Source organism: Pituophis catenifer, unplaced genomic scaffold (genome assembly GCF_029215685.1).
Source record: "Pituophis catenifer annectens isolate HBS135680 unplaced genomic scaffold, rPitCat1.0.hap2 SCAF_10, whole genome shotgun sequence".
NCBI classification, from domain to species: Eukaryota; Metazoa; Chordata; class Lepidosauria; order Squamata; family Colubridae; genus Pituophis; species Pituophis catenifer.
The window spans coordinates 27,140,037-27,151,258 of NW_027256890.1; the positions used below are offsets into that span (position 1 = coordinate 27,140,037).

The 11,222-nt window shown below is 45.0% G+C and overlaps 1 protein-coding gene across 1 annotated transcript in view; it reads left to right on the top strand.

Moving 5' to 3' along the window:
- The first annotated feature begins 1,310 nt into the window (after positions 1-1,310).
- Positions 1,311-11,222, top strand: part of LOC139322410 (maestro heat-like repeat family member 5) — a 31,970-nt gene continuing 22,058 nt past the window's right edge. Inside the window, exons 1-5 of the mRNA XM_070951508.1 lie at positions 1,311-1,399; positions 1,477-2,095; positions 8,125-8,566; positions 9,287-9,423; positions 10,893-10,988. Of these exons, the coding sequence (XP_070807609.1) occupies positions 1,311-1,399; positions 1,477-2,095; positions 8,125-8,566; positions 9,287-9,423; positions 10,893-10,988 (1,383 nt within the window). The remainder of the gene's footprint in view (positions 1,400-1,476; positions 2,096-8,124; positions 8,567-9,286; positions 9,424-10,892; positions 10,989-11,222) is intronic.

The window sequence follows — 11,222 nt, forward strand, 5'->3', positions numbered from 1 at the left end:
AATTCCATGTCTAAAAATTGTTTTGCTTCAACTTTTTAAAAATCGAGCCTTTTTGGTGCCAGGGGAAGAAAAGGCTCTACTCCGCGGTCAGGAAAGTTGCTGCCCAGGAACCAAAAATGTTTTTTAAAGAGAATTTTTTTTTTTGAAACGAAATGCAAAAACGGACACCAGGATGACTTTCAGGATGAAATTCCATGTCTAGAAATGGTGTTGCTTCCACTTTTTAAAAATCAAGGCTTTTTGGTGCCAGGGGAAGAAAACGGTCTACTCCGCAGTCAGGAAAAATCCTGCACCGGAACCAAAATGTTTTTTGAACCCAAATTTGTTTCTTTAAACCAAATGCAAAAACGGACACCAGGATGAGTTTCAGGATGAAATTCCATGTCTAAAAATTGTTTTGCTTCAACTTTTTAAAAATCGAGCCTTTTTGGTGCCAGGGGAAGAAAAGGCTCTACTCCGCGGTCAGGAAAGATGCTGTCCAGGAACCAAAAATGTTTTTTGAAGCCAAATTTGTTTTTTTTGAAACCAAATGCAAAAACGGGCACCAGGATGAGTTTCAGGATGCAATTCCATGTCTAAAAATGGTGTTGTTTCCACGTTTTAAAAATGCCATAAAATCACTGTACAACTACGTGGAAACTCAGTAGAAGACCAAGATCGCACAGCTGCAGAGCAACCATGGGGCCGAGTTTATGTCCTGAAAGTTCCAGGACTGGGTAAAGCATAAGGGCATACACCATTTTCGTACAGTGCCTTTTACTCCTGCGCAGAACGGTGTGGTTGAAAAATGAAATGGTGTCCTGCAGACTATGGTGCGTAGTCTGATTGCAGATGTTGGGGTTGCAGAATCATACTGGGCGGAAGCAGTACACTACACTAGGCCAATTACACCCTGAACCACACCTGGAGCAGCGTTGTGAACCAGACCCCATACTTTCTGGTCCACGGTAGGAAGCCATGTTTGGGGCATTTGCGTGTATTTGGCTCCTACGCTTGGGTGCACATCCCCAAGCAGCTGTGGAAGAAGGGGAGATCCGTCTCCCAGAGACTGAGGTTCTTGGGCTATGCCCTTGGCTCCAAGGCCTACCAATTCCTGGGAGAAGGGGGCAGGACTGTGACCTCCCAATCTGCCTCCTTCGAAGAAGACTCCAATTGGACCCAGATCCACTCAAACGATCTGGGCCCATACATCAACCGGCACAGTAAGGCTGCACCAACCACGATACCGCCCGAGATAACCACAGACCCTGCCACCGACGAGATCAAGGAACAGGATGAAGAGGTCAGGTCCAGCGATGCTTTAGCGGCCCATGATGCCCAACACCTGGGACCGAGGGCCTCCACATCCTGGTCGTGAACAGCAGAATCTGCAGAAGAAAAGGGTGGTGACTGGCAGGAGGTCAGAAGGTCAAAGAGGTCCAACTAGGGGGTCCCACCGAAGAGAATTGACATTGGTCACGTTGTGTCTGTCAACAGCGTCGTGGTCATCCCAAAGACTTTCTCTGACATCCAGGAGCTGCCCATCGAAGAACAGGAGAAGTGGCAGCTCGCGATGGAACAGGAGATGGAGAGCCTGAGAAAGCTCAAGATCTTCACCCCCAGGCAACCACCAAAAGAGAAGAAGGTCATTGGCACAAGGTGGGTTTTCAAGGCCAAACCACTTGCCAGTGGCCACTACCTGTACAAGGCCTGCTTGGTAGCACAGGGGTTCGCCCAACGCTACATGGAGGACTACATAGAAACCTATTCTCTGACTGTCCGGGCAGAAAGTGTCAAGGCCGCCCTCGTAACTGCAGCTGCTCTGGGGAAGAAAGTCTACCAATTTGACATCCAGACGTCCTACCTCCACGCCAACTTGGACCGGCAGATCTACGTGAGGGCCCCTCCTGGTTACCAGCAGGAGGGGGGAAAGACATGGTTGCTCCAAAAGGGACTATATGGCCTCAAGCAGTCGGGGAAACTCTGGTACGATTGCCTTAAAAAGGGTTTAGAGCAAATTGGCTTCAGGGCATCTCATGCAGATGAGTGCGTTTTCACACGTGACACCAAAGGTGATACAGAATGGGTTTTGGTCTACATGGACGACCTCCTATATGTAGGGCCTGGCAAGGAAAGGTGTGACGAATTTGCCAAGGCCCTGGGGGAAAAGTTTACCCTGAAGTCCTTGGGGCGGGTTGACAGGTACCTGGGCGTACATATCTTGGCCACTAAAAAGGGATTTGCATTATCCCCCCCCAAAAAATTGAGGAGTTGTTGGCCAAATGCAAAATGGCGGAGTCTAACTCAACGCATAGCCCCATGCAAAGTGACTACTATGGCCATAATGACAAGGACAGCCCTGAGTTCACAGATAATAAATTATATAGATCTGTGATTGGCTCCTTGCTATACATTAGCAATTGGAGCAGGCCTGACATAGCTTTAGCTGTAAATCTATTGTCCAGGCATGTGGAAAACCCAAAGGAATTCCACTGGAATGCTGTCAAGAGGGTACTTAGGTACCTCAGGGGCACGGCCAATGCCCTCTTTATGCTGGAACCAGAGAAGGGGAAGCCGGCCCAGCTCTCCGCTTACTCGGACGCAGACTGGGCTGGTGACACCAAGAGTAGACGGAGCACCTCTGGTTTCCTCATACTGCTAAATGGCTGTCCTATCCATTGGCATGTTAGGCAGCAAAAAATTGATTCTTGCTCCACGGCCGAGGCAGAATATGCCAGCCTATCGGACACAACAAATGACTTGATTTGGTTCAATGCTCTGGTAACGAGCATCTGGGCACCTCCTACTCTGCCCATCCAAATTCAAGAAGATAACACGGCTGCAATTGGAATCTCGGGGGCGTACACGGTGGGCTCTAGGTCACGCCACATAGACATCCGCTACAAGAATGTCAGGTAGCTTGCCAGAATGGGGTTTGTACACATCAAACATTGTAATACAACCGACCAGTTAGCTGATCTGTTCACAAAACCTGTGCCCATTGACCGACACAACCTTCTGTGTAAGCGTTTGTGTTTGCTCCTGTAAACGACGCATCTGCATGTCTATGACACCTGCTCACCCCCTCACTCATACTCACTGGCACCTGTCATTGGCTGGCAAGAAGGGGAATTGTTAGGTGTTTTGTGCCAGCCATGGCAGTTTCTTAAAAGGCCACCAGATGGGAGCAAAGAGGCACCTTTGATCCCACTGCTGGGCCAAAGGGCTCCGGCCCCTGCAGCCCCATTGGGGAGAGTTAATGGCCCTCCGGCCCCCTCACACTTTGGTAAGGGAGAGACCAGGGGCCCCTATAAGAATCCCTGCACAGGGGCTGCTCTTTGGCTCTTGTTCTAACTTCCTACAGGACTGAACCATGGGCTCAATCCAGGCATGGATGCCTCCATGCCAGGGAACTCATTTTACTCTACTTTACTTCTACATAAAGATTCAACGTGATTGCATCCTTGCGTGCTGCCTTTTCTTGGAAGTGGCCTCAACGAACCATCGATCTTTGTGAGATCCCTCACATCCCCATCATCTTTGCTGGTCAGAAAGTCAGAAAAGGGGTCATGTGACCCCAGGACATTGCAACCGTCATAAGTACATGCCAGTTGCCAAGCCTCTTGAGCTGAATTGTGGCTGTACGTCTAGGTAGCCCAGCCCCAGAGACGAGGCAGGCCCCCAACCTCCTGACCTTCCCCAAGAGCATGAAGACTCAACTCTGCCAGCTGTCTGGGGGCCCAAGGGGGCCCTGCAAGCCATGGGGGGGGGGGGTTGGGGAAGAAGGAGCTTCCTCTCCTTTCAACTCTGCAATTGTCCCTTTTACCTTTTTTAAAAAAACAAACCTGTTTGGCTTTTTTTTAAAAAGACTTTGTTTTCAACTGCAGCTTTTGTATCGTTGGAGAGTTTTACCAAAACTACTACAACACTTCAGCGATGATGGGCAGTGCAGAAACTGGACCCCCCCAAAAAATCATATATATAAGTAGTCCTCGATTTACGACCACAACTGAGCCCAACATTTTTGTTGCCAGTTGTTAAGTGAATCACTGCAATTCCTAAATTAGTAACATGGTTGTTAAGTGAATCAGGTTTCCCCCTTGGCTTTGCTTGTCAGAAGGCCGCAAAAGGGGATCACGTGACTCCTGGGACACGGCGACTGTCATAAATGTGAGTCACTTGCCAAAGGTCCAAATTCTGATCATATGACCGTGGAGATGCCAGAATGGTCATAAGTGTGAAAAATACTTTGTTCAGTGCTGTTGTAATTTGAACCAGCACTAAAAGAACGGTTGTAAGCCAAGGACTCCATAAGAATAGAATAGAATAGAATAGAATAGAATAGAATAGAATAGAATAGAATAGAATAGAATAGAATAGAATAGAATTAGAGAGTTGGAAGGAACCTTGGAGGTCTCCTAATCCAACCCCTGCCCATGCAGGAAACCCTACACCAGTATATCATATCTCATATATCTCATATCTCATAATAAGAAAAATTAAAAAACCAAGCTCGGTAGCAGACTTAGCCAATCAAAGAACAAAGTTGATCAGCCTTAATCTTGGTTAGGTTCTTTTGAGATCTAGCACGTTGAGGGACACCATCACACTGAGTCATTCCATAGTGACACCTAGTTTTGCTCCCCATAATGTCGCTAATGGTTTTTTTTTTTTTTTGAGAAACTTTATTGAGATTTTTTACAAAAAAGAAAAAAAACATACTGACATTTACAGTTAGTATCAGATGTGCAGTGTTTTAACTATATACATAAATAATACTTGGTGATATTTCAAATCACTTTTTACCGTTATTTAACACACCTTTAGGTCTTTCTTTCATTTTATCATGCATCCACTTGTACCACCTTTCCCACACAATATAATAAACTGACTTCTCATCATCGTTTAATTCATGAGTTAATTTAGTCATCTCTGCGCACTCCAATATTTTCCTAATTGTGAGCTCTTCTGGTGGTTGGGTTTTCTCTTTCCAGTACTGTGCGTATGCCAATCTGGCAGCTCTAATTATGTGGATCATTAAATGTATCTTTTCCTTTCCATATGGCTTCTTTACTATTCCCAGGAGAAATATCTCTGGTGTTAATTCAATATCTTCGCCAATTATTTCATATAACCATCTCCTGATCTTCTTCCAATATCCTTTCGCTTCCGGGCATGTCCACCACATGTGAAAGAAGGTGCCTTGACCGTGGCCACATTGCCAACAATTAGGATGTATATTAGGGTATATCTTTGCTAGTCTGGCCGGGGCTAAATACCATCTATGTAGCATTTTATAATGGTTTTCCTTGTATGTCGCAGCTGTAGTCAATTTAAGATTCCTATTCCATGCCTCCTCCCATTCCCCAAAATTTATATCACGCCCTATATTTTTCTCCCATGCATTTATTTGATTCTTTGTGATATCTTCGGACTTGTCATCACCTAATAAATAGTTGTATAGTTTGGCCAGAATCTTTTTATTTGTTCCCATCAGGACTTTATCCAATCCATTTGATCCAAGTTCTAAACCGTATTGTTCTTTGTCTTTCTGATATCTAGATTTTATTGGTGAATAGGTCCACCAATCTAAAGTTATTCCTTGCTCTCATAAAGTATCATTTGATTTAAGATTCCCTCCTTTGTCTAAGATATCTTTGTATCTGCCCATTTTCTCCATCCCCCATCTATTGGGGTGGATCAGGGCCTCCATCGTTGAGAGCCAACTTGGAATTTTTTTGTAATATCTTTGCCTAATCGGGGTCCATGTTTGTATCAATGAGTCTCTAATTTTATGTCTATGGAAATATGTCTTCCTTTTCTTCTCTACATCCCAAATGTGGGCATGCCACCCTTTTTGCAAATCGTGGCCTTCTAGGGTAAGAATCCTCTCATTTTCCAGGGTGATCCAATCTCTTATCCAGACTAGCTTAGCTGCCCTGTAATATATTTCCCAATCGGGGAGTCCAAATCCACCTATATCTCTTTTGCCCCTTAAAATTTTAATAGAAAACCTTGGTTTTTCCCCCTCCCATATAAATTCTCTGATGATTTTGTCTAATTCTAAAAAAAACTTTTTCTCTAAATTTACCGGTATGTTTTGGAATAAAAATAGTATTCTGGGGAGAATATTCATCTTAATTGTGGCTATCTTGCCCAAAAGTGATCATCTTATTTCTTCCATCTGTCAAGGTCTTGTTTCATCTTCCTAATTAGGGGAGTATAATTGTCGTCTTTTAAGGTCGAACATCTTGATGTAATCCAAATTCCTAGGTATTTAATTTTTTTGGCAACCTGTAGTCCTAATACTTGTTTTTCTGTCTCTCAGTTGTATTCTTAATCAATACTTTGGTTTTGGTTTTGTTCAATGTGAAGCCTGCCACCTCTCCATATTTACTTAATTCCTCTAGCACTTTTGGTCCTGATTCTATGGGGTCTTCAAGGATTAAGGCTACATCGTCTGCAAATGCTTGCGTCTTGTAAATTTCCTTCCTGATCTTCAGTCCTTTTATTTCCTCATTAATTCTAATTTTCCGTAAAAGAACTTCTAAGGCCAAAATAAACAATAATGGGGATAGGGGGCAACCTTGCCTTACTCCCTTACTAATTTGGAATGTTTTAGTCCTATGCTCAGTGGCAGACTTAGCCAATCAAAGAACAAAGTTGATCAGCCTTAATCTTGGTTAGGTTCTTTTGAGATCTAGCACGTTGAGGGACACCATCACAGTGGGTCATTCCATAGTGACCCCTAGCTTTGCTCCCCATAATGTCGCTAATGTTATCAAGGGGGTTATCCAGGGGACCCTCCATATCCCATCCCTATTATCTTGGGGAGTAAGAGGCCCCTTGGGTCATGACACCAGCTGTCCCCCATGAGAACATAATGCGGTGATGTCACAGCCCCTGGGGCAGAGATATAAAGGCAGAAGGGATGAGAGGGGAGCTGTGGAGAGTTGAGGAGAGTAGAGGATAGTTGAGTTCAGTTGAGTTGTGTTGAGCAGAGTAGAACAGAGCAGAGCGGAGGGGAGTGTTCTACTTTGTCAAATACCTCGCTGAAGCCTTTCAACTGTTATTTCTAGTCTGTCTTTCACAGTTACGTTGTTGGTAGGTTGGGCTATAGTTTCTTTTTGCATGAAGACCGATGCAAAGAACGAGTTAAGCAACTCTGCTTTCTCTCTGCTGCCTGTAATTTCCTTGCCGTCTTCTCTCTTTAGGGGACTTTTAGTTTGGTTGCTGTGCCAAACCAGACAGTTGTAGAGGTACAAAGGAGAGACTCCCAAATTCCTCTGTACATCAGCAGCTCCTTGGGCAGCCTGAGCTTGTTGACCCAGGAAGAACATGTGATAAATAGAGATAGATAGATAGACAACTAGATAGATAGATAGATAGATAGATAGATAGATAGATAGATGATAGATAGATAGATAGATAGATAGATAGATAGATAGATGATAGATGATAGATGATAGATGATAGATGATAGATGATAGATGATAGATAGATAGATGATAGATAGATAGATAGATAGATGATAGATAGATAGATAGATAGATAGATGATAGATAGATAGATAGATAGATAGATAGATGATAGATAGATAGATAGATGATAGATAGATAGATAGATAGATAGATAGATGATAGATAGATAGATAGATGATAGATAGATAGATAGATAGATAGATAGATGATAGATAGATAGATAGATAGATAGATGATAGATGATAGATGATAGATAGATAGATAGATAGATAGATAGATGATAGATGATAGATAGATAGATAGATAGATAGATAGATAGATGATAGATAGATAGATAGATAGATAGATAGATGATAGATAGATAGATAGATAGATAGATAGATGATAGATAGATAGATAGATAGATAGATGATAGATAGATAGATAGATAGATGATAGATAGATAGATAGATAGATAGATGATAGATAGATAGATAGATAGATAGATAGATAGATAGATGATAGATGATAGATAGATAGATAGATAGATAGATAGATAGATAGATGATAGATAGATAGATAGATAGATAGATAGATAGATAGATAGATAAATAGATAAATAGATAGGAGCACCAAGGACCCCTCCTTTCAATCTGGAGTTACAAAACTTCTCCTTTATTGACAGGATCTCCATCCAGTTCAAGAACTCCCTCTTCACGAGAGGATGGACCACATGCTAAAAAAGTTGCCCTTCTTGAAGAAGGAGGACAGCAAGGAGTCCCATCCACAAATTATGAATAATGACCCACGGCAGTGGAAGAGTCAGGAAGCTGACTTCTCTGGCTCACACCCATCCACTTCTTCGGCCACTCAAAGAACCACGCAGGTCTTGCCCCTTCTTGTAAAGGGTTCGCCAGCTCCAGTAGACATGAGGAACAAGGTGCAGCCTCCAGCACTGGTGCTGCCCGATTTACTGCGCAGGACAACTGCCAGGACCCCTCCGAGGGCTCCTCAGGGGGAGATCAAGGCTGGCCTGAAGGAGCCCCCTCCCTTGCCAAGGAGGCCCGAGAGGGAAAGGGCTCCGGGGAGAAAACGCTCTCCAGTCGCCCTCCTGCCTTCGTATCCAGGTATAGACGCTACAGGGCTGGGCTACCTATGGAACCAGCCTTGTCCTATCACATCAGCCCACCCCACACAATCCATCCATCCATCCATCCATCAATCAATCCATCAGGACAGAGCCAGAAGGGACCTTAGAGGTCTTCCTTCTCCAGAGACCAATTGCATTAAGCAATAAGTTTCTCTTCCTACCTTCTAGTGCTTTGGAAAATAAGTTGAACCCCCTCCTCTGTGTGCCAGCCCCTCAAATACTGGAAGACTGCTCTCATGTCACTAGTACACCCTTCCTTCCTTTTCCTAGACTACCCAAATCCAAATCCTGCAATCATCCTTCATCAGGTAGGGACGTTATGGTGCAGACTCCATCAGTCAAAGAGTTTCGACTGTGGGGTCTAGGAAGAGGGTCTTCTCTACCGTTGCCACTGTATTAGGGAACATCTTACCCTCAGAGGTGAGGAAAGACCCCTCCCTCTTAGCCTTTTTCAAAGGCTAGATTTAAATTATAAGATTACAACATCATGAAATTTCAAAGCAATAAAAAATTCCAATTCCATATATAAGATGGTTGTCTAAGGACAGGAAGATCAGGGCCTCGAGACTTTTGACATATTTGACCCCTCCCTCAGGCTCAGCCTGGTGATCCACTACGCACTCCTTGTCTCTCTCTGCTTTGAGAAGGCTTGTCCTGTCGAATTGCCCATCAATCTCTGTCTGTCTCTTCTTCTCAGAACTCTCGGATGAGTGCTTCAGAAACTTATGGGAGAGCAGGAAGCCATTGAAAGGCAGACCCGTCAAAGAAATCTTGGATCTGATGGACGAGAGAGAAATATTAGAGACCATCTTGGACCATCTTCGTCCTTTCCAGGTAAGCAGCTGGGTTTGTGTCGCGGTGGGCCCTGAGGTCCATCGTGGAGAGGGTCCAGAAGCCAGGGCTGCCTCGGTGGAGATCATTTATCCCAAAAGTAGACAAATGTAGTTATGGAGAATTTGCTGAACTATGGGGTCCTTGCTGGAAGGATCATGGAACGACCATGGAATGATTGCCTCAACCATTTTGGACTCCACCTCAACATCAAGACTGGGTACTTAGGGACTGTCACCACCCCTGGAATGCTTCAAATCAATGGAGAAAACCTAAAGAAGGTGGACATTTTTTGGTATCTGGGATCCCACCTCCAATGTCAATGGTGACATCAATGGCGAGGTGAGAGCAAAGGAGAATGCAGCCTGGATACGTTGGCGAGAACTCACCAGTGTGTTACTGGACAGACGAATGGCCACCCATCTTAAATCTAAGACCTACAAGACAACCATCCGCCCTGTTGCACTGTCTGGCACTGAATGCTGGGCAGCAACAACAGGGACCGGAAGCTCTCTACATGCCACGGAAATGCGAAATGGTCCTGAGTGTGAGAAACAGTCCATTTTTTTCAGTTGTAAACTACTCGTTATAACTTCGAACAGTCAGTAAATAAATGTTCTGACCCAAACACGACAAACCCTCTGAAGTGAACTCAAAGATTCCTTTATGAGGAGAGCCAGCAGCCCCGACAAAAAGTTTCTCTCTCACCGCAGGCTAACAAGTCCATCCGGCAGGGAGAAGAATCGTTGTCTGCCACATCTATTCATCTCCGCCCCCTGCCTTTTATCCCCAGAGCTAGGGAGGGGCTTCGCTAGCCGTGGTGGCTCGTCTGTCCCAAGGACCGGCCCATAGATTTCCACTGCTCTCCTCTCCTCTGCCTTCTGTGTATCCGCGCGTCAGGCACTGGACCCAGCTGCTCCTCCTCTTCCTCATCCATCTCCAGACCTGCGGTCTGTTGACTCACCATCTGAGGGCTGACGGATGGCCCAGGCTCCTCCTCTGTCTCTCTCTCTGCCAGCCCCATTCCCTCTTCCCCCTCGGAGCTCTCAGGTTGCCTTGATGCTGGCCCTGACTCCCACACCACCACCTCCTCCTCCTCCTCCTCCTCCTCCTCCTCCTCCTCCTCCTCCTCCTCCTCCTCCTCCTCCTCCTCCTCCTCCTCCTCTGATTCGGCTGCTGGAGGGCCACAACAATAAATGGTGATAAATCAAGTTCTCAAAATTTGTGGCAGAGATTTTCCAACCGTTCATCTTAAAAGCTGCCTCAGCTCCAGCTGATACAATCCGGATGGTCCTTGTTACGTGCTTCGTGTCTGTCCCAGCTAGAAAAGTCAAATTACTTATAATATGCATCCAGACGCAGAAGGGAAACCACTCCTCCCCTTGGAAACACACAGAAAGCTGTTCCTTCCTCTGCTCCTTCACTTTCTCACAACTTCTTTTTTGTTGTTCTTGTTGTTGTTGGCAAAGCAGATTCCTTCAGACCACAAACTGCCCAGGAGGAAAACAAGCGCATTGCCGCCCATCGACCAGAAGCAAAGCACGTCCCAGGTCTTGTCTAAAGACAAGGTAAATATGCGGAGGTTTTACACTTTTAGGGCCGCAGTTATCTTAGATGCAACATCAGAAGAGGACAGCTTGCCATGGCCAACTCACCGTGGCTGCCCACGAGCCACAGCAGACTCACCGCGGGTTAATTCAACCATTCCGTTCTCTCCAATAATGTTAAAAATCATTTTAACATTTGTCATTTATGTTTCATTTGTCCCTCCTTTGAGGCCTCCTTTCTTTGACGCTTCAGTT